The following is a 27,258-nucleotide window of genomic DNA, read 5'->3' as shown; positions in this document are numbered from 1 at the left end:
GCGCCCCCTGCATCCCCTGAGTGCAGCCATCCCACCTCCCCCCAGCCACATGGTGTGTGTGGAGTTGGGAGTCCCCCTCCCTCCCGAGCTGCCGCTAGAGTCCCTGTCCCCCAGCCCCCGCAGGAGCCAGGCAGGGGACCGGCCCAGGGGTTCCCGTTCATCCGGGCAGCGAGGAGGGGCGGCGCAGCGCAGCTTGCGCGCTGCTGATGAAATCCCCTCGCCCGCGGCTGTAGGACGCCCGGCGCAGCGCAATATTCAGCAGGGCGAAGCGCTCCATGGCAGAGCCGCGCTGAGCCGCCCGAGCCCAGCGCCATCGCCGATTGCAGGTGAGAGGCGGCCCGGGGGGGCACGGCCCGCAGCAAGGACCCCCCCCCCCGTCCCCTGGGAGCTGCCCGGCTTGTGCCCCCGCTCCGGGGCTGCCCCCCCCCCCCCCCGGCTCGGTTCTTTGCATCCTTCCTGCGTTTCAAGGACACGGAGCCGGCGGGGGCAACTGGGGGGGGGGGCGAGATCTGGGGCGCTGGGCTCCGAACCGGGCTGGGGGGGGGTCCGCCCCCCCCAAGCGGCACCAGGCGGGGGCGCGCCCGGGAGGAGCCGCTCCCTGCGCCGGGGGAGCGGGTGGTACAGCTGTGCCCGGGCTGCCCTGGCACGGGGGGGCTGGGGGGCACCGCGGGCAGCGGCCGGGCTCCGGAGCCATCTTGCGGGTCTGTCTCCATGCAGAGCCGCCGCCATGGACGCGTTCATGAAGGGCTTGTCCAAGGCCAAGGAGGGGGTGGTCGCCGCGGCGGAGAAGACCAAGCAGGGGGTGGCGGAGGCTGCGGAGAAGACCAAGGAGGGGGTGCTGTACGTGGGTAAGGCTGCGGGGGGCTTGGCAGAGCCGGGGCTCCGGGTGGCAGCCGCCTGGGGCGATAGACGGGCGGGGGGAGGCTCTGGGGGCCCGGTGCCTGCGTCCAGCCCTGGGGGTCCCGGGGGTCCCCGCCCTGCCAGCGGCTGGGAGCAGCAGGCCAGGCGGAGCCCAGGCGCCGGAGCTGGCGGGGGAGGTTCAGCCCTTGGCAAAGGGCAGCTGGAGGGTGACCAGAGAGCAAGGGTGAAAAATCAGGAGGGGGGGGTAATTGGCACCTATATGAGACAAAGCTCCAAGTATCGGGACTGTCCCTATAAAACCGGGACATCTGGTCACCCTGGCCAGGGGGTCCCAGGCCCTGGCACGTGACCCACAGCTGCCCTCATCTCCAAGGGCGGTCGGTGGACCTGCCACCCCCAGTGCAATGCCAGACCGGCACAGGCCATGCGCCAGGTCAGTGCCTGGAGCTCCCCAGTTGACGGGGGCAGCTGCCCCCTGCCCTGCTCTCTGCAGCTGCCGGGTGCCCTTGGTGGCCCCAGGTCTGGCCCCCGGGGGGCACTGGCGGGGGGGCCTTGCCGGCGCCCGGGCTGTGTGCAGGAGATGCGCTCTGTCCTGGCTGCCTGGTGCCTGCGCCGCACCCCCCCCCACACACACACACACAAAGTTCAGGGCACTCAGACTGGCACAGAGCCAAGAGCCCCCTGTGCCCAGGCCCCCGCAGAGCCCGGCCCCGCCTGCCGGGAAGCAGCAGCACCCGCGTGTGCTGAGGATCTGGCCATGAAGGAGTGTCTGGGGCCTGCTGCCCCTTGCCTGCCCACGGGCCTGGGCCCATAGCTGTGGATTGTACGGACCAGGCTGTACGGGGGAAGCGCTCCCGGTCAGTCGTGTTTGGTGGTGGCGATGCTCTGACGTGGGGCCGGCAGCCGAAGCCTCCAGGGCTGGGGAGTGTGAAGTCCCTGGCGGGGCTGCTCTGCAGACACTCCTGGACCCAGCCCCCCGCCCCGCCACAGGCGCGGCCTGCTCTGGCACTGTCCCCCCCACCCACCCTGGGGGGGGCTCAGACCTTGGCAGCTCAGTCTAATTCCCAACCCCTGCCTGGGCTCTGTTCACGGGGATTCACGCCCAGCAGGCCGAGGGGCCGTCAGGGGGGCTGGGGGCTCAGCTTGTGGGAGCCTGCCCCACCACAGCTTGGCACCTCTCGCCCCTCAAGCTGGGCAGAGCCCCTGCATGTGGGTGACGTGGGGCCCAGAGACCAGTTTGGGGAGGGATTTGATTTAGTCCTGACAAGCTGGAGGGGAGAGGAACAAACAGCTGCCCCAGAGCCCACTCCAGGGAGACAGATCCCTCCGCCCACGTCTCCCAGAGGGAGTGCCCCTAAGGCGTGGGGCGGGAGAGCTGGCTGGATGAGCTGCTCCCAGCAGGGGGTGCCATAGGGAACGGGAGGGAGCCGGGGGGAGCGCTGGCTGGGCTAGGAGCTGGGGGCAGCGCTGAGTGTCGGGGGAGCGCTGCCTGTGCTGTGGGAGGGAGCTGGCGCAGGGCTGGCGTAGCAGGGGCTGCGGGTCGGGACTGAGGGGCACCGGCAGGGCTGGGGGAGCACAAAGGAAGGGAGATGTTACCCTGTGGCCTCTCCCACCTCCATGGGTCCTGGCTGTTCCGGGCAGAGCCCCCGGGCCCCAGAGCTGAGCACCTCCATCCCAGCTGAAACAGACCCGAGCAGGATCCCAGCCGCAGCTCGGGGGCCGTGCAGCAAATGGGGGCACACGGGGCAGCCATTGTGGGCAATCCCTGCTTCCCGCGAACCCCACACGCCCAGCCAGGGGGCCCCCAACCCCAGCTCGAGGAATCCACCAGCCAAGCAGGGGTGGCACCAGGCCCATGTGACCAGCGTGGCCGATCTCGGCAGCTTGGGTCTCCTTTCCAGGGCACTCCCGGAGGAGGATTCAGGAGTGGGGGGAGGCGCAGTTCCCCTGGGGCTGGCCCCAGCCCGGGGGCGATGTGGGGTGAGCACTGGGAACCCCACACCCTCCATCCCTGCACCACGGCCCCAGGCCACTCCCCTTGGGAACTGCAGGGGTCCCTCTCTTCCCCCATGAGGTGGGGGGGTCCCCCAATAGGCACCCCAGCCGCTGAGGAGTATCTGCTTGGGCCCTTCTGTCCCCTTGGGGCTGGGTTGGCAGGGTCCCCCAGAGCCATGGGCCTTGGAATTGCCCTGCCCAGGGCAGTTCCCCTTTCACAGCTATGGTCTCAGGCTCTTGGCAAACTCAGGCATTTAGCGGTTGTGTCTCTTACCCCAGCGTTTGTTGTCTCTGGCTTGAGGATCCTGCTGGACGTTGGCACTGAGGGTCTGGTCCCTCTGCCCAGGGGTCTCTGAGCTGGAGATGCTAACGAGCCCTGGGGGTGCTGTGATGTGCTAACGCTTTGCTCTTCACGCTGACGTTTCTGCTACGCCGTGTGACCTGGAAAGCCAGGGCTTGCCCTGATCGATCACGACCTGCCCCGGGAATCCGTTACTAACTCCTGGCAGGTGAGCTGGGCTTCCCAGCGGGTGAGGACGGTGCCCCTCGATGCCCGCGGGATTCAGTCACGTGTCAGGGCAGCCCGAGTCCGCATGCGAGTGTCAGACGTTGTAAGTGACTCTCCGCTGCGCTAGACCTGCTCCCGCCCAGCCTCGGGCCCATGGCAGCGGGGACCCTGTGTTCCCTCACGTCCTCTTCCCACAGATGCCACATTTGGCTGCCTCCTGCTGGAGGGCAGCCTCTGCCCTGGCCCCTCCATGTGCTGCTGGGGCTGTCCTCGTGCTGGGCGCGAGCAGAATCCCACCGCGGCCACCAGCTGGCATCCCTGAAGCGTCCGTGCTGGGCGGAGTCGGGGCTCCTCAGGCTCAGGAGGGCGGCGCCCCCTGTGGGTCTTGTTCAAGCTTCTCCCGTTCCCCTGCCGCTCCAGCTTCACCACAGCCGGCGCCCGGGAAGCCCGTCTGCTCCGAGCTGCTCCATACGGGGCCTGCCTCACACCATGGCTGGATGCTCCCAGGGTTGTTTCCTGGAGCCCGGCTGAGCATCACAGCTGGTCTCTGTGCTCTGCCCGCCTGGGCTGATCTCTGCTCCGAAACTGCCCCCCGCCCAGGGGCCGCTGTCCTGCGGTGTGCTTTGGGCTCCGCCAGCGCTGGCTTTGCAACGCGCCCGCCTGCCCCCATCCCAGAGCAGCACCACGGCGCTCCCCCTCCCCATGGCGCTCCCCCTGTCTACAGCTCCCCCTCCCCACGGCTCTGCCTCCCCATGGCGCTCCCCCTCCCCTCGCACTCCCCCTTCCTACAGCTCCCCCTCCCAGCCACTCAGGCTGCTGGCCACTGCCCCAACCAGGGGGTTCCCAGGCTCTTAGAGTGCAGATGGGTCTAGCACCCACCTGAGCTGCCCCCCAGGGCCTGGCTGCCTAGCCCCTAGCTCAGAGCTGGCCCTTCAGGCTGCCCCATAGCTTGAACACACCTTGTCCCAGAAGCCCCCTCCCCCCCCGGTTCGCTCTGCCAGGGCCCAGGGAGCAGGTGGGGACACCTAGCCTGCACAGCGTCGCACGCTCACAGGGACATGGCTCCCCCGAAAACAGGCTCTAACGGCCCCCGCGGAGTCCCTGGGGGCCCCAGCAGACGTCCACAGGCTGGGTAGCTTCTCCCTCATGGAGTCACTCAGCTGGTCAGTGCCCTTCTCCCACGCATCTGTCCTGCCCCCCGCAATAGCCGTCCACTGCTCCAGAACCGCCCCCCCGGCCCCCAACCCAGAGCGGGAAGGGGTCCCCGGATCCCCGCCCTTGACACTCCCCTGCTAGCCGCTGAGGCCACCCCTACAGAGGGGCAGGCCTGATCCAGCAATTCTCCTAGTCATCGGCCCCCCGGCCTGGCCTGCGCAGGGAGTTGGGTGAGCAGCAGCCAGAGGCCAGGGCCCCCCCTGCACCCCAATGGCTCCTCCTTGCAGCAGCCTCCCCCCCAGAGCAGGGGGCAGCGAGTCCTGGCCAGACCCCGGCTGCCTCCCTGGCGGTCAGCTCCGCGGCTGCTTTATTCTCCGCAGCCCCGCTCAGCGCATGCCCCCCGCTGCTGAGTGCAGAGACCACGTGTGCAGGGCACGCCCGGGACAGCCAGGAACCCCCCAACCTGCCCATGGGGTATCGCCAGGGAGATGCCAGCCTCTGGGGTGAGAGGGGGTGCGTGTCGGGGGGGGGGGCAGTACGAGGAGGTGCTGACGTGAGCCAGCCTGGCGTGATCTGCATGGGTCAGTGAGTGAGCTGGGCCAGGCTGCCGAGCCCGCGGGTTCGGGTCGCAGGGCATCAGCAGAGCCGTGCGGTGGAGCCCCGTGCGGTGCGGCTGCAGCAAGGGCATGGCCCCACACGCCTGTATGGACTCCACGGCCCCGCCTGGCACCAGTCCCTCTAACCCCCTCTCTCTCGCTCTCTCTAGGAAGCAAAACCCAAGGCGTGGTGCAAGGCGTCACCTCAGGTACCAGCTGCTCTATTCCCCCGGCCCAGTGCCACGCGTGGGTGGCTGCACTAACGAGCTCAGGCTAATCGGGGGCTGTGATGTCACCGGCCTAAAGCCCGTTATGTAATGGGGGCCAGAACACGGGCTTCGGAGCTGCTGGGCCAGGACTTGAAACCCAGCCGCCCCGTGGCCCCACGCCTGATGGGGGAGGGCTGAGTCTGCCCCACAGGGCACATGCAGGGTGGGGGGAGGTGCCAGGCCCCCCGTGCGCTAGCCCCAGCCGGGCCCTGCCTGGCAGCCGAGGGGCCCCCCCGGGCTGTAACGCGGCTCCGCCTGCCTCTTCCAGTGGCTGAGAAGACCAAGGAGCAGGCGTCCCAGCTGGGGGGGGCCGTCATCTCAGGGGCTGGGAACATCGCGGCCGCCACCGGCCTGGTCAAGAAGGAGGAGTTCCCCACTGACCTGAAGGTGAGTGTCCCCTACAGCGAGCCGGGGGGTGCAGCCTCTCCAGAGGGACAAAGGGCGTCCCGCACCCACGTCCACAGGGTGGCTGTCAGGCCCTGCCCGGTGCGCCTGCCTCAGTTTCCCCTGTCTTCTGCCCATGAAAGGAACATCATCTCAGGGTCTGATATACCCCCCACCCCTGGGCACCACGGCGGTAATACCCCGAAAGCCGGCTTCCCATCCCCCTCTGCCTCCCCGCCCCTGCTCAGGGGATCCACCCTCCCGCTCCAGCCCCCCCACCAACAGGAGCCCTGCCCCAGCCTCCCACTTCTCAGGGGCTCCCAGCTCTGGCCAGTTCTCACCAGCTTCCCCCAGGCTCCTCGCTGCAGCTCCGGGCGCTGCTCTGCGTCCGCTCGTTCCTGGCTCAGGCTCTGACCCCTCGCTGCCTCCTTCCCGCTAGGCCGCTGCCCTCTCTGGAGCCCAGTAGGGGTCAGCTGACCTGGCCCAGCTTGCCCTGTGGCAGGGAGTTCCCCAGGCACAGCAGGGGCCAGACTGTGCCAGGGAGGCGAGCGTCTGGAAGGTGGAAAGTCCCACTGCGAATCGGGTTGAGCCCCGGCCAGGCTGCCCAGCCATCCGCAGACACCGAGCCCCTCAGTGCAGCTGGTTTGGCTTCCCCAGCTGAGGGAGGCCTGGCCGGGGGGAGTGGGAGCAGCAGGAGGAATGGGCGGCTCTTTGCTCAGGGGGTGACTCTCCCCCATCACGGCCAGGACAGCACCGCCGCTGGCTGGAAAGGAATCGCTGAGGGGGCGCGTGGTGTGCACAGCGGGTACCTAAGGGGCGCGCTGGGATCCGCACACGGGTGGAGATGGGGGGGTGCATGCATGGACATGTGCAGACACGTGTGTACATGGTTGTGTGCATGTGGAAGGGTGTGTACATGTGGGGAGGTTTACGGACGTGTGCGTGCGTGTACGTGCAAGGATGTGTGTGTATACAAGGCCGTGCGTGGGGATGTGTACATGCAGGGATGTGTATAGACGTTTGCGTGCATGTACAAGGCCGGGCGTGGGTGCGTATGTGTATACAAGGCCGTACATGGATGTGTGTACATGTATGGGGGTGTGCACATGCAGGGATGTGTGTGGACGTGTGCGTGTGTGGACGAGCTCTTGTGTGCGCACATGCAGGGATGTGTATGGATGTGTGTATATAAGGCCATGTGTGTGGGGATGTTTGTGTACGAGGCCGTGCGTGGGGATGTGTGTACGTGTACGAGGCCATGCGTCGGTGTGTGCACGTGCAGGGATGTGTATAGATGTGTGCGTGCGTGTAAGAGATCGTGCGTGGGGGTGTGCACATGTACAAGGCTGTGCATAGATGCGTGTATGTGCAGGGATGTGTGTGGACGTGTGCATGTGTGTACGAGGCCGTGTGTGGGTGTGTGTACATGTGGGGATGTGTATGGATGTGTTTGTATACAAGGCTCTGCTTACGTGCGTGTACATGCAAGGATGTGTAGACCGTGTGCATTCATGTACGAGGCCGTGCATGGGTGTGTGGGTGTGTGTACGAGGCCGTGCATGGGTGTGTGTGTGTGTATGAGACCGTGCATGGGGGTGTGTACATGTGGGGATGTGTATGGACGTGTGTATACAAGGCTGTGCGTAGGTGCATGTATGTGCAGGGATGTGTGTGGATGTGTGCATGCGTGTACGAGGACGTGTGTGGGTGCGTGTGTGTCTACAAGGATGAGGATGGGGTGTGCGCGTGTATGGGTGCGTGTACGTGTACGAGGCCGTGCGTGGGTGCATGTACGTGCAGGGATGTATAGGGGCGTGTGTATGCGTGAACGAGGCCATGCATAGGTGGTTGTGCGTGTACGAGGCTGTGCGGGTGTGTGTGCGTGTATGAGGCCGTGCGTGGGGGTGTGCACGTGCGGGGATGTGCACTGCCGTGGCTGCTGTCACTGGAGCCGTGAGGTGCCCGACAGCTGCAGCCTCCACAAGCCGAGTTGCCACAATGAGCCGTTTGCTTCCAGCTTATCCGAAAATAGCAACAGCTGAAACAAGGAGGCCGCGGCAGCGGGCAGCTGCAAGGGGAGGGCAGGGGAGGACGTGGCTGCGCCAGGCCAATCGCTGGGGCTGAGCAGAGCCCAGACCTCAGCAGCCCCTGAGCCAGGGCTGGAGCCAAGGGGCCCAGAGGGCCACGGCCCAGCCTGGCTCCCCACCCATGACCCAGCCCTGTTCCCCAGCCCCTCTGCCCCCCACTCCTTGCAGCAGCGCGGGCAGGACCCAGCCGCCCCCTCAACCAGCCAAGCTCAGGGCTGCAGGGACCTGGAGACAGGTGGGGCTGGGCCGGGGGCGTGGGGGGAGGGGGACGGGCAGGGGCAGGGCCAGCCCATGGGCTCCCTGCAGGGACAGTGGGGTGGCATTATTACCCACAGTGCCTCAGGGCCCACGTACAGCACAAAGGAGAGCAACAAATGGCCCAAACTGCCCCCCCATGGGTGTTCCTGCCCCCCCCCCGGCCCCAGAGCCCTGCCCCCCCCCCACTGCTGCCCCCCCCTGGCCCCGGCAGAGCTGCGCCTCTCTGGGCCCTGTGCTGTGGCCCCAAGGGAGGTGCCATGCGGGGGCCCTCGGGGAGCTGGCTCTCTCCTGCACGAGCCCGGCTGCCCTGATGCCGCTCTCCCCCCTGCAGCCTGAGGAGGTCGGGCAGGAGGCCGTGGAGGAGCCGCTGACTGAACCCCTGCTAGAGCCAGAGGGTGAGAACTACGACGAGCCACCTCAGGTACGGGGGGGTGGGGCCGATTCTGCAGGGCAGGAGCCCGGATGCCCGGGGGATGGGCTCACCTGGCCCATGGCACCACCCACGCTGGTGCCCCCGCCCCCCGGCACCAGGCCCTGGGCCCACAGCAGCTGCAGCCCTTCTGCCCGGGCTGTGTGCGGCCCAGTGTCCCTGGTGCCCTGGGTACAGAGACCCCTCCCCAGACACCCTCAGGTCGGGGGTCAGAACCGTGGGGCGGTGGGAGCAGCCTGCCCGGAGCTCGCTGCCAGGGACGGGAGCCCAGCCCAGCCCCGTGCCCCTCCCGGAGTTGGGAGCTCCTGGGCAGGGCAGGCTGCGGTTCTCTGTGGCTGGATCTAGTAAAGGCCCCGTTCCCCGGCCCCTCTGCTGGGTAACACCCGGTCGGCTGGGGGGGATGACGTCAGGCTGAGCCTAGTGGGACACCCCCCACTGCACTCCCAGCTCGCCCCGCACCCTGCCCTGTTGGAGGGGGAAGGCGTCAGGCCTGGTCACGGCCCCAGGGCGGAGCAGCCTGCGCTGGGGAGGTTGTCACCCATGTGCCTTCCGGCCGCTGGCTGGGGCAGGCTCGGTCCCTCACCCACTAGCCTGAGGAGATGCCCCCATGGCAGGCACTGCCCAGCCTGGCCCCAAAGCAGCCCCCGGCGGGGCCCATGCTGGGGCTGGGGCCAGGGCCTGGTCAGAGCATTCAGCGCCCGGCGGGTCTCGGCTCCATGGGCAGCCCTGAGGCTGCTCTCCCCTGCACTTGGACTGTGCCAGCCGGGTCCGCTGCCTTGTGCAGACCGGCCCGGGGGGGGGGGGGGTGTCCAACCTGGCACAAAGGCTTCTGGGAATGCAGCCAGGGCCACAGCCCCACATGGAGCGAGTCTCTGGTGCTGGACCCACGTCACTGCCTGGCCTGAGGCGCCCGGCTGGGCTGCAGCTCAGCGGTGGCTGCTGAGAAGTGCCAGGGCAGGGGGTCCCCAGCACACGCTGGGGACAGGGGCCCTGGGGCAGCCCCTGGCCAGGCAGCTCCGCCGCGTGGAGGCCGTGCCGGGTGCCCTGGCACCGCGCAGTCGCCAGCTCACGCCAGCCGCGGTCTCTCTTCCCCGCAGGACTATCAGGAGTACGAGCCGGAGGCGTAATGGCCGCGCCCACCCCGCCACCTCCACCAGCAGCACAATAATGACAATGCCCCCTTGTGCCCCTCCCCGGCCTCTCCCCAGGCAGGTGCCAGCGCAGGGGGCGATGGCAAGGACCCCCCGCCCCATTAAGTCACAAGTTCTTCCTGCAGCCCCGCGCCCGGGGGCCTCGCTGGAGGCTGCGTTGCTGTATTGTGTCCTGTAGCGTAAAGAGAAAGTCGTCGTCCTGCAGCCGCCCAGAGCCGTGTCCTCCCGGCCCGGCTTATCGCCCTGTGTCCCTCCCAGCGCCATAAGCCCGGCCGGCCCCGCGTCCGGCCCCAGCATGTTTCGCTGAGCTGAGCAGCCTGGCCGGCGGGAGCCCTGGTGCGGCACGCACCCCCGGGGCTGCTGTACATTCGCTTGCACGCGCCTCCCAGTGATCCTGCGCCCGTCTTCATGGAACTTTTTTTGATATTCTGATGGATGGTTTATGCCCTTGTGACCCCCCCGCCCCGTACAGCTGTCGTGTCTGTGCTCTCCAAATACCCCGATAAGAGACACCCCCCACCCCGATGCAGTGTTGTGACATGGCATGGATCCCCTCCCCCCCCCACGTGTGCAACACGGGGCAGCTGCCAGTGACACAGCTGCCCCGTCCGTGAATAAAGCCAGATCTTGTCTGTCACGGCTGGTGTGGGCCTGTTGTTCCTGGGGGGGGGGGGGGGGGGAATGCCCTGCAGGGTCATGGTGTGTAACCCACAGGGCTGGGCATGGGGGTCACATCCCAGAAGGGGCGCCAGCCACTTGCCTCCAGCCTGGGGCGTTTGGGCTCAGCCCAGTCCCTAGGGGACAGGCCTCTTCCCTGGCGGGCAGGGGGGAGTGTAACTCAGAGACCCCCAGACTCTGGAGCGAGGGATAGCCCCACAGCTGCCCTGAGGTAAAGGGCTCCAGCCCCCACTGCCCCACAGCTGGAGTGGGTACAGCACTCCCCCCAGGCCCCCGTCCCCAGCTCGGTGCACACTCAGCAACCCCCACGTGGGAGAAAATCCCACCAGCTGCAGCGCCCCCCCACCCCCGGCATTGCAGGCCTGGGTATCAGCCCCCACCTCGTGCCGGCAGCTCCCGGTGCACTGCAGCCTCTGAGCACCCCCAGTCTGCACCCTGCAGGGTCCCCTCAGCTCAGCCCGCAGGGACCCCCCTCCCAGCACGTTGCTCCAGCACCAGACAGAGCCCATGGCTGGGGCACGGGGACAGGGGCTGGCTCAATGAGACCCCATGGGCAGCTGCTCGAGGGGGAAGGGCCTGGCCAGGTGCACTCTGGGGGGCTGGCGCCGAGCCCACCGCCCCCTTGCCATGGGTCCCAGCACCCACAGGGCAGGGGCCAGGCTGTCTGGGACCCCAGCCCCAAGGGGTGCATGACCCCTAGGAAGCAGGTGGCCTTACCTGCCTGTGTAAGGGAGGGGGGAGCAGCAGGCATAAGGCTATGCAGTGACGTGCTGAGCCTCACGCAGGCCCAGAACCCAGGAGTCCTGGTGCCCCTAGGCCCTGCCTCTGCTCCCGTGAAGGGCTCTGGGAGATGGTCTGGCCAGAGGAATCGCGAGAGGCCATGAGGCAGGTGCCGGTGGGGGGCCGGGGGGACAGGCCGATGCAGGTCGGTGACTTTACAAAGTTCCTGGTGCTATGATGCTCCCCCTCCTGTGCTGGCTGCCGAGCTCAGCACCCCACTGCCCCACCTGACAAGGGGCCAGGTCCCGAGAGCACGTGAGGGGCGACCCTTCAGAAAAATCCTCCTTAACCCTTCGTGGTCTGGGCCCCAAGGAACTCGCATACACCAGGCACAAGGAGCAGAGGTGGGTCCCTTCTCTCACTCCCGGTCTGCCTTTGGTGAGATCTGTCCAGAAGGACAGCACACAGGGCGGACCGTGCACTGTTAAAGAGGCCGGGGTGGCTCTATACTCAAATTGCCTGCTGCTCCTTGGGTATGGGGATATTCCTTCTCTAGAACCACAACTTCCTTGTGGGGCTGCAGGACGATGGCAGGGCGGGTCTAGTTCCATACTGGTGTTGAGCCCACAGGCTGTGACCTTCCCGCTGTTGACACCACTATTGATGTTTTCTATTTTCAACATCTCCGATTTTTTCTCATTCGCCAGCGGGCAAAACCGAATCCACCTGAGTGCAGCTGCAGCTCCCCCCGAACACGAGCCGCACGTGACATCATTACTCCAGCAAAGCGAAAGAATTTATACTTATTTCCTAAATCTACCAAGCAACGCTTGGCTACCTCCCTTCTACACCGTACATTGCTCGTTCTAAAAGAGCAAATCAAGTTTAGTTTTGACAAACAAGTAACTACGGCAGATATTTCAATTTTTCCCAAAATTTCCATTAAAAAAAAACCAACCCACCCAAAACCCTGAACCTGTTTTCTCCATCCCTTCACCGTTCCTGGAGACGTCCCATCGCTAGGCAGAACACTACCCCGCCCAGCTGAATACAGGCGGATGTCAGTGCCATGGGGCAGCCTCGCTCTACCCTTCTGCCGTAGAGGGAGAGTCCCGGTCACGTGAGGCTGCACCAGGTGGAGCGTGCTGCTCATGCCCACACTACTCGCAGGCGTGCGGAGCCAGGGGGCAGGCCCGGCTGCAGGAGTACAGCCGGAGGGGGGGAGCTCAGAGGCAGGCAGGAATGCCATGAAAGCCAACAAGCAGGAAGTCAGCGACACGGCCCAGGATGGTCGGGGGCAGGGGCGCTCGGAGTTTCACTGGTTGCTGCAGCGCTATGGGCATCACCACGTGGAAAGGCCCTGGGGGGTGACCTGCCCTGTACCGCTGTAGGAAGCCCAGCGGCTCTGCCTGCCCTCTCCAGAGGAGCTCGCTGCATGTGAATGACATGAAGGCCTGGATGCTGCAGGAGCCTCCGCGCCTGGCCTGCCCGCTGCGGGGTGCAGGATGTCACCAGCACCCTGCCCTCCCGAGCTACGGCAGCCCAAGAAGCAGAGTCAGGCAAGGAGAGCACCAGGTGCCGCTGCAGGGATGGGCAGGGAAGGCAGCGTCCCGCTGCAGGTGACCCAGCCAATCCCGAGCGCCCTCAGCACAGCTGCACCCAAAGCCCAAGAGGCTCTCAAGGGGTCTGGGCGGAGCTGGAGTCACCGGGACGCGCAGCCCCCTCCTCGCTCCCCCCGAAGGGAAATGCTGAGACCCTGGGGGGGGGCATTGCTCCCAGTAAATAGTTTATGAATAGACAATGCACTGCCGGGGTGACACTCTCAGAACTAGGTGACCCCACGGCAGCGGCTCCCCGTGCAGTGCGGGAGGGCTGAGGTTGCAGCCACAGGGACAAACGTGCCCTGACCCCCCCTCCAGCACGTCTCTCCCCCCCCCCCCCCCCACAAGTCTCTTTCTGGGAGCATTTCAGGCGTGGGCAGGTGGCTGTGCCCTTAGCCCGGGGAGGGAGGAAGGGAGGCCAGGGGACAGCTCACGTCAGTATGCGAACCCAGCTTCATTGTACACCCTGAACACCTTCTCGATGGCGCACAGGTAGGCAGCGGTTCTCTGGTCCAAGCCCAGGTTGTACCTCGTGGCGATGTTCATGATTTGCTAGAAAACAAACAATGCGCAGAGGCACAAGGGCTGAGCCGGGCACGGGGCAGGCTGGGGGGCAGCGTGAAATCCAGCAGCCGCCAGCAAGCCTGGGCCCATAACCATCCCTTCTGCAGCTCCAGCAGCAAGAGCCCTTCTGGGAGGAGGCCCCGAGGGGCAGGCCAAAGCCAGGGTTTCAGTGGCAGCGGAGAGGCCGTGCTGGGAAAACAGGGTTGTTCCGGGCAGGCTCGGGGCTGCACCAGCACGGCTCTCCCAGTTGCAGAAGCAGCTTGATGGAACAATCCTAGCGCTGCTAACACACCTGGTAGCTGGGACCCAGAGCCCCCCACACTGCACTGGGTACGGGCCACCCGAGCGCACGCAGGCCGGCTAAACACGGCACCCCACGGCAGTGTATCGCCAGCGGGAACCCCCCCGGCCTTCAGTCTGGGCAGCACCAAGTTCTACCCAGCCCTCGACAAGGGCAGTGACAGCTGTCAGTCACTTCAGGGCGAGGCTGCAGCCTGCTCAGACGCTCCCCGGCCGGGCCCAGCAGTGAGAGCGCGAGTGGGTGAGGCCTGGGAGGGACTGTGGTTCGAGCAGCCCGGAGATCGCGACTGAGCGGCCAGGCCTCGCCCTGTGCGCCGATAACGGCACAGCGCCATGGCCAAGGGAAGCTCTTTATTAGGGTTACACAGGGAAAAGCTGCGAACTCGGCTCCAACCGGGGGCGCCCACGCCGAAGGGAACGGAACAAACCGCAGCCCTGGGACTGATCCCCAGGGCCCCGGTTCGGAGCAGCTCCCAAGCACATGTGAATACCTAGAGAGGGCGAGGACTGGGACTCGTTAGCACAAGCTGCAGTGACACCTGGGGGACACAGGCACATACCTGGGCCGAGCGGTCCATAGTGTAGGCCAGCCCCGAGTGCACGATATCCTTCTCCGAGGCCCCCTGCAAGGGGAAACCAAATGAACCCCTTGACAGGGACGAGGTCAGCATCACCCGCCTTGCCGAGCCGGACAGAGCCTCGGGGTGAGGCAGCACGCTCTGCGGAGGGGCTAGCAGCGGGCTGAGTGGCCATGAGGCTGACCCTGTGGCCGGGTGCTCCTGCTGCTTCTCCGGGGATACTTCCCTGGCTCAGGGGTTGCCCCCGATTTACAGCAGCATGACCCTGTCGGTCTCAGATCACTGTAACTCGTCCTCCGTCCCACGCTAAGCCCAGCCACTGATCCTGCAACAAAGCCCTGACCCCGTCAGTTCTGCAGGGCTCTCCTCTAACACCGACTGGTCCCCATCCACTCGAGCACCTGACCCCCCTTTCCAAGGGCTGGTCCCTACGGCCTTGGCTTCTCAACCCAGCGCCAAGCCCGCACCACTGGGTTTCTGGCTACAGGAACTTGGGATCCCAACCGCTGGCTGAGCTCCAGGTAGCCAAAGCGCAGGCTGCCTGCAGCCAAGAGGCCGGCATGCCCCCTCCGGCAGCCCCGTACTCGCCATGGAGCTCAGCCTGCGGGGCCGCCTTTGTCCCTCACCCTTCCGGCCATTTGTCCTTAAGCCGTTCGGCGAGTCTGCACAGGCCAGTCCCAGAGCATTTCCACACCAGTGACACTGGGGCAAAGGGGCTGGTGTAAGGTCCTCCCAGGAACCCCAGGCACGTGGGGGGCCTACACCAGGTGCAGAGCTGGCTCTGTGCGTCCCCGGGCACAGCAGTGTTCTGTGGGGAGTGGGGGGTCAGGGCTGCAGCTGGGTAATTCTGCACCCTGGCAAAGACCCACGGGCCCCTTGCAGCAGGGGCACAACGTGGGCAGCCCTCAGAGCTGTCCTGGCTTTTACCACGTCAGCGCCCACTGCACTCAAATAAGGGAGGTCTCTGTCCCTGCACCGGCACCGATCTGGCCCACAGCTCCGGAGGGAGGCTGCCCTTTCCCCAGCGCCACAGCAGCCCCCGCCCTCCAGGGGAAAGGAAACGAGCAGAGAGTCCCTGCTACCCAGGAAAAGCCTGGACTTACTGCCACCCTGGCCTGGAACTCCGGGGAGGGAACGATGGGGATCTCCCGTCCGTCCTTCCCAAGGGTCCGCTCCAGGCTCTGCTGGACAGACATCAGCAGGTGGTAGTTGGAGTCCCGCTCGTACTTGAAGGTCAGGCGGCCATAGCTCACGTGGTTGAGGTTCTTCAGCCACTCGAAGAAGGAAACGGTCACGCCGCCCGCGTTCACATACAGGTCCTGCGAGGGGAGAGGCCGCGATGGTACAGACCCGCCAGAGCGAGCCCCGTCAGAATCCAGACAATGTCACGGCGCAGGCCACTCTTCTGAATCGGTGTACGCTGCCCACCCTCCCACCGAGCCCCGCTTGTGCACCACTGCTGGATTTGGCCCTACAGCCTCGTGTCCATCTGACAGCTCTCAGCCACTGCCCCGGCTCTGGCAAAGGGAGGGGAAGTCTGCTCAACCCTGCCTTGCGAGAGCATCAGGGCTGAGCAGGGACCACCGTGGGCCCAGGGAGAGCAGAGGAAAGCTCTCCCGCCTGTCTACACCGCACCCTGGGCCGACTCGCAGGGGGCGGGGTGAAGAGGCGTCGGCCGTACCGGGATGACGAGGATATTTCTCTGCAGGAAGATCTCATGGGCTGCTGGTGTGGTGGGGCCGTTGGCAGCTTCGGCGATAATCTGTGAAGCACAAATGGAGGCACAAGGCAGCCAATGCCCAGAGGAGGTGGACACGGGGCTGCAGTCGCGATGGGAGACTCACTGCGGCCCTGTTCCCGCCTCTCAACAAAGGTTATTTCTAGCAGCCCTTCCCAAGGGCACTGAGCACCAGCAGGCAGCTACTGCGCCACCTGAAGACCAGACTGGTAACTGACCAGAGCCTGAGGGCGGCCCAGAGTTTGCGTAAAGTAAAGACAACTGCAGACCTAGGGCCTAGAGCGACCTGCTCCACCGTGAGCCACAGGGAGGTCATGCCTGCTGGGACCTGGCGTCTCCATAGGCTGCACCTGGCCAGCAGGCCCATGCTTGGGCTACCCCGACGTACTGCATTTGTTCTGTTGCCTAGTGGAGAGTGCAGGGGATACGGATCTCCTTCCCCCTCCGAAATTTCTCTCCCCACCTGTGGTTTCCTGACCCTTTTCTCGCCCTCTGGCAGGGCCCTAATGTCTGAACTGGGGCTGAGGGTTAGTTTGCGGAGAGGCTGCTCTAGCAGGCCCCACTCCCTCCCAGCACAGTGAGGGGTTGACTCACCGCACACGCGTGATTCCACTCGGGTTTCCATAAGGAACTTTGACCATCGCAGCCGGTGACTGGACGCCGTAACAGCGACTCATCACCTCTGCCTCATGCTCCAGCACCATGGGAATGCTTATCTGTATTCAAATGAACCCGTCTGCCCATATTCCCTCTGCACAATCGCAGCGAGGAAGGGCCGGCTCAGAGTGCAAGGTGCTGCACGCTGCATGTTGACAGTGAGTCTAAACTGGGTCGTTTATATACGAAGGGCCAAATTCTGCTCCCCGGCACCTGGGGCAGCTCCCATTGCTTCAGGCTCTCCTGCATGGGAGAGTGTTCTTTGCACTGCGTACCTTGGCTTGGACCCGATGCGCGTTCTCCTTCGTGAGCTGTTTCTCGATAGCAGCTGGGATGAGGATGTCACAAGGTACTTCCAGGACGCTGCCTTCATAAGGCTCTGCTTTCGGAAAGCCGACGATGGTGCCATGTTCCTGGAACGACAGGGACAATTCAGCAGTGTCCAGCCAGGCCTGCAAAGCCAGCAGCTCCTCTGGGGGGTGGAATAGCTCAGTGGTTTGAGCATTGGCCTGCTAAACCCAGCGTTGTGAGTTCAATCCTTGAGGGGGCCACTTAGGGATCTGGGGCACAAATCACTACTTGGTCCTGCTAGTGAAGGCAGGGGCTGGACTCGATGACCTTTCGGGGTCCCTTCCAGTTCTAGAAGATAGGTAAATTTATTTATTCTACAAGTGGCCCACAGCTGCACCACAGCACCCTGCCATGGCCGGCTTGTGCTGGCCTTTGTAGACGCTTGAGCCATAAATCAAGAGGAGAGGAGAGGAGCAGCCCACTCCCCACATTTCTTCTGCATCTCAAACTGGGCTGGACACCCCCCCCCCACCCATTAAGACCACATTTTTGTGGGTCTGGATTGAACCTACCGTCTTATAATCTTTTAGTTCCTTGGGATGGATCCCACTGGAATTGTAAATAGCGCCATCCACCTCCCCGACACACACACAGCACGCTCCGTGGCGGTGCAGGTACCTCATGGTGTGCAGGCCCGTGTTGCCAAAGCCCTAAAGAAAAGAGATCAGAGAGCCGCTAAGTGGGGGAATCCAAACACACTGGGATTTCCACACTGGGGCCCTTTAAGGTGTTTGGAGCTGGGCACGACTCGCTTTGGAAATGCCTAGCAGCCATCTCATGGGAGCCAGTGGCAAGGGCATTCCAGACCGTGTGGTCTAACGAGATTCCATTAACGAGACTCAGTCTTTGGAGGGCTGATGTCTACTCAGCAAGTCTTGGCACTGTAGGTGGCCCAGGGTGGGTGAAGGGACCAGTCACGCAGCAGCCTAGGCGTTTACAATCACTTCCCCAATTCGCAGTCATTGCACTCCTCAGCAAGAAGCTAGAGTTCTATTCTACCAGAAAATGGACCCAGACCAACTCCTGCAATGGGCTTTCCCCCTGGATGGTCAAGGCAGGCTAGACATTAGCTGAATGTTAGGCAGATCTTTTATCCTATGCTGGTTCAATTAACTTCCAAGAAACCAGAGGGAGGAAGAATTATTGCAGGTAAGGGAGACCTCGTAATGGTGAGGTTCTTGGCTATTAGCAAGGATGCACCGGGATGCTGTCTCCAGCTTCTGTTTGCCAGAAGTTGGGAATGGGAAACAGGGGATGGATCACTCAATGATTCCCTGTTCTGTTCATTCCCTCTGGGGCACCTGGCATTGGTCACTGTCAGAAGACAGGCTACTGGGCTAGATGGACCTTTGGTCTGACCCAGTATGGCCGTTCTTATGTTCTTCCCCTTAAGACAGGTGTCCCCGTCCCCCCCCGGATCCTAGCTCAGCTGCTGGCCGGGATCAGGTTCTTAAAGCAAAGCTGAAAACCAATTTCTTATTTAGCAAAAACAACTTCCACAGGAAAAACTATAAAGATGAAGCAGCCAAGGGCCTCTCCTCTCCTCTGCTTCATTAGCCCAGTAAGTTAATTAGAAAGTGTTCACAATCCCTTTGGAGATTGCTCAGAATAGCTAATTCAATAGAGGTGACTCCTGGAGCCATCAGTTCCTTGTAGGATCTCAGCTCGGCTGGCGGAGTCCTGTGGCCCAAGGCACAGACACTCAGAGGTCACAGCATATTGCTCTTGAACTGAAGAAGGAGTTGGGAGACTGCCAGGGAAAGGGAGCTCCATTAGCAATGGGTAATTAGGGAAGAAAAACCAATGGCCAGCGGCAGCCCGTTCCCCGCCCAGCAGCTCTCCCATACAGGCAGTCACCCTGCACAAAGCCCGTCATTTCAGACACTGAAGAAACGGGCGTGTGCTTGTCACACAGCTAGACACACCCATGCCCTGAACGCAAATGGACACAGTGCAGCTGTCACAACTGTCAGCTGAATGTGAAAGAGACCAGGCTTAGGACGCCCAAGGAACAACAGGGTCCACATGCCGACCAGCCTAATGACCAACCCTGTCTTTTCAGATTCATCACCCACCAAATTCCAGCCCAGAAACCTCAGGATGCTACATGCAATACAGGTGAGCCACACCTTCCTCTGCTGTTGATTAAAACATGACAAATGTATTCCAACCAGACCTCAGCAGCTCCTCCAGAACAACCCCATCCCTGCTTGGCAGTACAGATGCTAGGTCTGACAGGACATACCATGCCCGTTTCGCTCCTGCTCATAGGCTACAGCGCGTTTGCATTTGTGGTATTAGTAAAATACTGTAGTACCTTGCCTAGAATGGACCATGTAAAGCAGGGGGTGTGCCGGTAAGTGAAGGGACCTCTCCAATTCAACACTGAGTATGGGAACATGAGTTTTAGCACGTTATGTTTTCAGGACCCCAGTCTTCCTGCAGTCTGAGAGCGATGGGCATCAGCGACTGGAGGGTCAATCCGCAGAGTCGCTACGCAGCTTCGGTGTGATCTTGCTGACAGGCTCTCCTAGGTACCACAAGGTGGTGAGTAGAGAAAGGCCTGGAAGTCTGACAACACTGTCCATACACTTGGGTAGGGCACAGCAGGCTCCGAAAGACATGCCGACTATGTTCACAGTAGAAACACACAGTGCCACAGCTGCACCCTCAGCCTCAAAGGAAACCTGCACAACAGACGAGCCTGGGAACTTCAATTCATAACTCTGCTAGACACTAAAACTCATGGACCGAATAGACACTGGATTTATGGCTTATTACAACAATCTGTGACCCACTCAACCCTGCCACCCCTCCTATCTCCCCTATGACTGGGGAGACGTTAACAGGCCACTTCACCTTAAACGGTCCCTTGAAATGTGTGTTAACTACTTATGCAAAAAAAAAAAAACCTTACTATGTTAGTCTATAAGGTGCCACAGGACTCTTTGCTGCTTTTACAGATCCAGACTAACACGGCTACCCCTCTGATGCTTATGCAAAGCAAATTTGTTCCACCTCATCTTTAGCTGTGCCGCTCACAGCACCTTTCCCAGACCTGCAGAAGGGCTCTGTGTAGCTTGAAAGCTTGTCTCTGTCCCCAGCAGAACTTGGTCCAATAAAAGACATTACCTTCCCCACCCTGTCTCTTATACACCGCTACCCTGATAGAACGCGACCCAATAGAACACGAATTCGGATATAACACGGTAAAGCAGCACTCCGGGGGGGGAGAGAAGGGGGGGGCTGCGCACTCCGGCGGATCAAAGCCAGTTCGATAGAACGCGGTACGATTTTTTGGCTCCCGAGGACAGCATTCTATCGAGGCAGAGGTGTACCTGCATATGGTCAGGCACCAGGAGAGCCTGTATAAATCGGTTCGGAAGGAACACAACCATGGGACACAGAAATCACGGGACCAGAGTGAACTTCCTACAACAGAGTCCAGAGATGCTCTTTTCCTGAGCTTTGACTAGGGAGACTCAAGTCCCCGGCCACAGGCTGCTTCATCATCCTGGAAAGCTTTTTGTCAGAGGACTGGGTGAGGAGGGACGGTGCGCGTGAGTAACGCTGCCAGAGGCAGTCGGCACATTAGCACTGGACTCTCCAGGCCACTGTGATGAACCCAGAGTTCAGGAGCTGTAAGTGCTCCATTGCCATTTGGCAGGACAAATGCTATGACATCCAGCAGGACAACGCCGGGCTGATGCAGGCAATGGTTGGAAAAATAAACAACTGAGCTGGATCAGCAGAGCAAGGAGTGAGTCGGCAGCACCAGGAGAAGAGGGCAGAGCTATCGGAGACACACAAGAGGGAAGCATTTCACCATGGTTCCAAGGCAGGCCCTGAACTGGGATCTGCAGGGAAGGTGGAGAGAGATGCAGAGCAGGCAGAGAAGGCAAGCTGCCAGGTTGACTGCACACAGACACATCTGGCTAAATCAGGCTTCCCTCACTTCTCACCCAGCACAGAGACCTGAGGACACCAGTCCTACAGCGGCTCAGGTTAGACAGTGGGGATTTGGAGACAGACCCACCAGGGTGGAGGCACAGAGTTACATAACATGTTTGATGCAGGTACTTTCCCCTCTGAGAATCGGACCCTGGCTTACATGCAAAGCCCTGCGAACTCCCGGATTCCAGGGAATTCTCCCCGTGCCACAGAATCATGCTCCAGAATCTCAGCTTTTTTTTTTTTTAAAAGATGTTTCCAGCCCTTACGGTTGCAGAGAGAGCCTTGAAAACATGAGCCGAGTGTAACCGATGCAGTCCGAGTACCTACAGTCTGCAACCGCTGCCTGCCTGAGTCTGCAGAGAGCCTGAAACAACAGCTCTAAGAAGTGCTAACCACCTCATTCATTTGAAACTGGGACCTGTGGACTCCATAGTTCCATAATATGGCAGATTCCCAAGATACAAAATTCACCATTTTTGCTCTGGCATTCACCATTTTGCTGTGGCTGGGCACCTGGTATTTTGTTCACCGTCTCCCTGCCCTGCTGGGACCTGCTGTAACTGTATCTTTCGCTGCAGATTTCCTCAAGAGGGGAAGCAGGATTACAGCACGTGCTCTCTGCACTATTCCACAAATCCAAGCGCAGGGGTCAGGAGGGTAGAGCTGCTAGGGAGCTGACCCGCTGAAGCTAGCTACAAGCCCCACTGCTTCCCTGGTTCATATGGAGAGAAGGAGGAGATTCATCCAGGAGCCATCGCTGCATGTTTGAGCGGGCTGGGGAGCGTGGGAACGAGAGGTGCCTGGCAGCAGAACATATGAAAATCAAATAGAAAGCCCTAAAGAACTCCTGTTCTTTTTGCGGATACAGACTAACACGGCTGCTACTCTGAAACTAGAAAGCCCTGAGATTTACTGAAGAGCACTATATAAAAGCTAGGGATGAGTTATTACTATTAAGTTAACACTGGTGTAGTGGTTATCACAAAACGTAGGGATTCCTGCAGCAGACTCTGGTCCCGCACACGGGGTCTTGCTTATTTCTACAGGTAGCGGGCACGTGAACCTGGGAGGGGCGTAGCTGCAGGCCCCGAACTCTGAGCATCTGGCCTTAGTGTGTAACCAACATGCAACCAGCTACTGCGACATGTTTTGTTCCCAAGGTATTAAATGCGCAGCAAGCTGCACTGGGATGTTCCACGGCTAACACAGGACACTGCCCCAAACCACAGCACAATTCACAGAGCTGCAGGGGGTCAGCCGTTGAGGCCAACTGTCTTCCCATCTGGAGACGGGCTGTGTTCTCAACGGCGGACGGGCGGCTGGGAGATAAACGTCAGGCAGCATTGCTGGAGCTGAGCCTGAAAGACAAAGGCTCCTTTGTCGACATGGACGGAGGATGCGAAGCAGCTGAATTCTGCTGGGAACGGAGCGATGGCGACAGTGAAGACCACAAGAAAACAAGCCTAGTTTACAATGTTATGGCTCTGCCCGGTGCTTACCTGCAACGCAAAGGTCTTGCCAGGGAAACCAGGGCTCAGGCCAACGAGGTTCATGTAGAGAGTGTTGTTGATGTAGTTCTCAATCCCATGCAACAGACCACGGCCTGTGGCGGGGACTCGCCCATGGATTCCTCCCTGACTAATAGGCTTCCCTGTCACACAGGCATGGGCATTGATATCCTACAATTCCAAACAGAAGAGCAAAGGTCAAGCCCGCGTCTTGCTCGACTGGTCCAGGGAAAACAAGGCCCAGTAGAGTTCAGACTTTCCTTGACCCACAGGCCCAGCCCAGTCAAAGATAAAGCAACTTTACTGTCAACCCCATTTTAGTACTAGACCCAGCTAGTCTGCCCCAGCCCCACCTCAGTGGGAGGCCACCCCACAAGCCATGGGAATGGACCACCTCCCTAAAGGAAGCAACAGTGGCTCAGCTTGGGTAGAACAAGCCATTACCTTGTAGCCGAGAGTGCGGGAGTAGGTGTCAGCAATCCAGGACATCTCCCTTTCCCCTGTATTTATGTCAGGAGCAGCAACGTCAGTTCCAGGCCCTGCCAGGGATAACAGATCTGTCAATTCTGGTGCCTTCTCAATTCGGTCTCTTTGTTCAAACAGATCACAGCACCTGCACTTCTGAAGGGCCCGGGGATTACAAGGCCAGCTGAACCCAACGCACTGTTGCCTTTAGACGTAGCTAATGATCTTCCGTCTGCAACATGGCATTTCCGATCCACTCCGGTCACAGCCTCATGCCCCTGGGCTTTGCCATGACTCTTCCCAACCGTCACACACCCATGGGGACTCCAAGATTCTTTGCTGTGTGACGACTCTCCCTTGATCCGTGTGTGTCACACGCCGAGGGAGAAGGAACTACGAAGCTTCAGAGCCCACACACACACCCCTGCTGAAAAGGCCGGGGGAATCTCGATGGAACGCAAAGGTCACAAATCAGTGGTCTGGTATTGTGGTATTTGTATGACCAGATCGCCTAGGAGCCCAGCCAGGGACCAGGACCCCCTGTGCTAGGTGCTGTACGAACACAGAACAAAAAGACGGGTCTTATCCTGGACGCTCTGCAGTCTAAGTGTACGCCAGGTGAAAACAAGACAATATCGCTCAACGTGACAAGCAGTGGCCCCAGCACACCTGCTGACTAGCCACTTGGTCCTCTGCTGGGTCCTTTGCCTACCTGCAAAGCAGTCATTTTTCATACAGCCCTGGAGGAAAATGTGGGAAGGAGCCAGCCTCACCTATAAATCCCTTCTTGGCCATTTCAACCGTAAACTGCCTCGTTATTTTCTCCAGCTCACCTTCCTGTGCAAGAACATCAACATTCAGCCATTACTGGGGGCCCCGAAAGAAAAGCAAACACCTGAGGTACGGCAGCCAGCAGGGGCCATATGCCTTCACGGGGGCAGCGTGTTCTGATGGCCACAAAGCTTCGAACATGGCTGAGGTGCTGGAGGAGTTAATGCAACCGGTGCTGTACAGAACCGGGCGCCCTGTTAGACTGACGTGGACAACGAATGCATGCTTGGTCGCCTCTGCTCACAGCTCAAGGAATGCCCAACTCTTACTCACAACTTGCCCCGACACACCTGCTGGGACAGCTCCAGCCCCAGGCCCAGCCCCGCGAGCGTGTCTTTTGTCACCCGCCCGGCTGAACATACTGAATCAAAACTCATCAGCTCTTTCTCCCCCCAGAGCTGCTTTTCACAGCCACTGGAGAGAGCTGCTCACCAGCAATGCCTCTTCCTCGCTTGTCAGAGTGCATCGCTAGGAATGGCTGCAGGAATCCCCTGCTAATGGAGCGTGAACAATAAAAAGGAAACAATGCCAACTTACTGAATACTTCTTTGGATCAATCTTCACGCCAGCCATGGCACCACCAAAGGGAACATCTGAAATTCATCAGGCAGCCAGATCAGTGATAGGCACCCCGACGTCCTGCCCTAACACACCCTTTTGTTATGAAGCGGGGCTGTGCGAGTGACTGCCCCAAGTCTGCTGGGGCATCGCTCCAGAAGGGGAGCTAACCCAACGCACAGGAAGTACGGCTGGTAACGAGAGCACAGGGCCAGACCCCCATGCCACACTAACCTGTAACTGCCTCCATAACTATATCTGTAAGGCCCAGGTCCTAAACGAAGAATGGCTAGGGAACCTGCACCTGTCACAATCACCACCAGCAAGGACTGAATCCGTGACAACCAGGAGACACAAGATGTATTTCATGAGTGAAACCCCTGTGACAGGACCTCCAGGGTACAACCTGGGACTGGGGACTGCTGTGCCCCCTTAACTCGCCAGCCTGGGCTGTCTCACACATTGCTACGGCAGTGGCAAGTAGCCAACCCCTCCAGGCACTGTTATCACTCAGCCATCAGCACATGGAGCCCACACCCAGCTAAATTGCATGAAGGCTCCCTTGAGCCACTCATGAATTATACAGAGAGACGCATCAGCAAATCATCCCCGCCCCCAACCTTGCACCCCAGAAATATACCATTTCACACTGCTCAAGACTCCCTTGGACAGCGCAAGCTCATTAATTAGTTTGCCACTCCAACAATGGGTAGTGGACGTACACCAGCCCTTGTTAACCTACCCCCACTCCAGCTCACGTTTTTTCACAGTTTTTCAAGATAGAACAGAATTCCTCGATCCCACCCCTCAAGAGGCTTGGGGGCATCATCACACACTTTACATAGCACCGTATATCTTGGCTAACACACACCGATCATTATCAAAGCACAGCATGAGCTCTCCTAGGTGATAGAAGTCTGGCATTCCACGAGCACCACCACCCCACTGACAGAGCCCACCGGGCGCCTTCCCAGCTCTCACTGACTTACCCACCACCGCACATTTGTATGTCATTAAGGCTGCCAGGGCTTTTACGTCATCAATGCTAATTGACTCCGAAAACCGAACCCCTGGGGAAAAGCAGAGAGACAACAAATGAAGGAGACTTGCATATCCAACAAGACAGTGACACAGAGGAGAGTCAAAAAGGGCCCAACGCTTTAGCCAGCCTCTCTGCAACGGCAGCACGTAGTCACAAGCTCAGATCGGCCATCGCTCAGCTCCACTTGTTCCTCTCAGGTGCTCTGAGAAAGGAAGGTTATTTCGCGGGCACCAGACACCATCCAGATACAGCTGCTCAGGTTTCATTTAACAACCTGGAGGTGGTGGAGTGTTTCCCTGCCAACACTCTTCTCGTCTGAATGGCTCATGGAGAAGTAAGGCGGGTAACCAGCACCCTGCCCTGGCAGTGTTAATGATCAGGGACACTGCAGCGCCTTTAGCATCAACCTGGCGGGAGTGTTAATGGAGGGAGAGGCTGGGCAGAGGAGGCTGTGCTGGGCTTGGGCCTGCCCCTCTTACCCCCTTTGCAGGGCAGGAGGTGCTGGCAGTGCTGGGCTCGGGCCTGCCCCCCTTACCCCCTTTGCAGGGCAGGAGGTGCTGGCGGTGCTCGGGCCTGCCCCCCTTAACCCCTTTGCAGGGGAAGAGGTGCTGGCAGTGCTGGGCTCGGGCCTGCCCCCCTTACCCCCTTTGCAGGGCAGGAGGTGCTGGCTGTGCTGGGCTCGGGCCTGCCCCCTTACCCCCTTTGCAGGGCAGGGGGTGCTGGCTGTGCTGGGCTTGGGCCTGCCCCCTTTACCGGGCAGGAGGTGCTGGCTGTGCTGGGCTCAGGCCTGCCCCCCTTACCCCCTTTGCAGGGGAAGAGGTGCTGGCTGTGCTGGGCTCGGGCCTGCCCTCCTTACCCCCTTTGCAGGGGAAGAGGTGCTGGCAGTGCTGGGCTCAGGCCTGCCCCCCCTTACCCCCTTACCAGGGCAGGAGGTGCTGGCTGTGCTGGGCTTGGGTCTGCCCCCCTTACCCCCTTTGCAGGGGAAGAGGTGCTGGCTGTGCTGGGCTCGGGCCTGCCCTCCTTACCCCCTTTGCAGGGGAAGAGGTGCTGGCTGTGCTGGGCTCGGGCCTGCCCCCCTTACCCCCTTTGCAGGGCAGGAGGTGCTGGCAGTGCTGGGCTCAGGCCTGCCCCCTTACCCCCTTTGCAGGGCAGGAGGTGCTGGCTGTGCTGGGCTCAGGCTTGTCTCCCTTACCCCCTTTGCAGGGCAGGAGGTGGTGGCTGTGCTGGGCTCAGGCTTGTCCCCCTTACCCCCTTTGCAGGGCAGGAGGTGCTGGCTGTGCTGGGCTCAGGCTTGTCCCCCTTACCCCCTTTGCAGGGCAGGAGGTGGTGGCTGTGCTGGGCTCAGGCTTGTCCCCCTTACCCCCTTTGCAGGGCAGGAGGTGCTGGCTGTGCTGGGCCCGCCAGCCCTCAATCACCTCCCAGTGGCCGCTGTCCCGCTTTACGGGGATGGACACCTCCAGGACGTGGCTGCAGCGCTGGATGGTTTCCAGGATGCCCTGCACCCACTGCCGCTTCTCCTTCGCGGGCCGCGCGCTGCGGAGCTGCTGCACCAGGTCAGCCTCGGCCACGCGCATCGCCCGCGCGCAGAACGTCTCCACCATGGGCAGGAGGCCAGGCGCGTCGAGTCCGGCCTGGGCCGCGGCCGCCACGTGCTTCCCCCTGCGCCAGTCGAGAGCGCAGCCGCCTTTCCCGCCACTTCCGCCTTCCGGTGCGTCACTTCCGGTTGGCGGAGCCCCGCCTCCGTTCACTGGCTGCCATAGTAACGCGGCCTTACGCCGGCCCGCCTCTGCTAGGAGCCTGAGCCCGGCCCGCCCACTCCGCCGAGCCGCCCCCACCGCCTCCCAGTGCAGCGGCCCGGCCCCCAGCACCCTCTGCATGGCCGCGCCTCGGGCTGGCCGGGGAGCCTGCTCCTGACACAGGCGCGGGCTGGCGGGCGAGACGCGGACACCCTGATTGGCTGAGAGGGGGCCAGGGCAGCGTCGGAGAGGAGACTCTCCTGATTGGCTGAGGGGCCTGGGG

General features: G+C 61.7%; 2 protein-coding genes across 6 annotated transcripts; one reads left to right on the top strand and one right to left on the bottom strand.

Moving 5' to 3' along the window:
• Positions 1-75: 75 nt before the first annotated feature.
• SNCB (synuclein beta) lies at positions 76-12,067 on the top strand. 2 transcript variants are annotated; one of them, XM_065555204.1, is made up of 6 exons: positions 76-326; positions 718-848; positions 5,286-5,324; positions 5,653-5,771; positions 8,445-8,534; positions 11,800-12,067. In XM_065555204.1, exons 2-6 carry the CDS (start codon positions 728-730, stop codon positions 12,064-12,066), a joined length of 636 nt encoding a protein of 211 aa, XP_065411276.1. In that variant the 5' UTR covers positions 76-326; positions 718-727; the 3' UTR covers position 12,067. The 2 variants fall into 2 exon arrangements, with proteins under 2 accessions (XP_065411276.1, XP_065411277.1); XM_065555205.1 differs by lacking the exon at positions 11,800-12,067 and adding an exon at positions 9,641-10,331.
• LOC101932468 (glutamate dehydrogenase 1, mitochondrial-like) lies at positions 9,638-27,258 on the bottom strand. Of its 4 annotated transcripts, none has more exons than XM_008174274.4 (12): positions 26,600-27,258; positions 25,187-25,267; positions 24,177-24,232; positions 23,582-23,645; positions 22,788-22,882; positions 22,335-22,514; positions 17,394-17,531; positions 16,806-16,943; positions 15,817-15,897; positions 15,239-15,454; positions 14,118-14,180; positions 9,638-13,245 (listed from the first exon to the last, which is right to left on the bottom strand). In XM_008174274.4, the coding sequence occupies exons 1-12, from the start codon at positions 27,114-27,116 to the stop codon at positions 13,129-13,131; spliced, it is 1,746 nt and encodes a 581-aa protein (XP_008172496.3). In that variant the 5' UTR covers positions 27,117-27,258; the 3' UTR covers positions 9,638-13,128. The 4 variants fall into 4 exon arrangements, with proteins under 4 accessions (XP_008172496.3, XP_008172498.3, XP_065411275.1 ...); XM_008174276.4 differs by having other exon boundaries at positions 26,655-26,787; XM_065555203.1 differs by lacking the exon at positions 26,600-27,258 and adding an exon at positions 25,882-25,935.

The sequence above is a fragment of the Chrysemys picta genome, chromosome 8, assembly GCF_011386835.1.
Source record: "Chrysemys picta bellii isolate R12L10 chromosome 8, ASM1138683v2, whole genome shotgun sequence".
NCBI classification, from domain to species: domain Eukaryota; kingdom Metazoa; phylum Chordata; order Testudines; family Emydidae; genus Chrysemys; species Chrysemys picta.
Note: the sequence above shows the minus strand (reverse complement) of the source record. Positions and strands in the feature narration are given on the sequence as shown.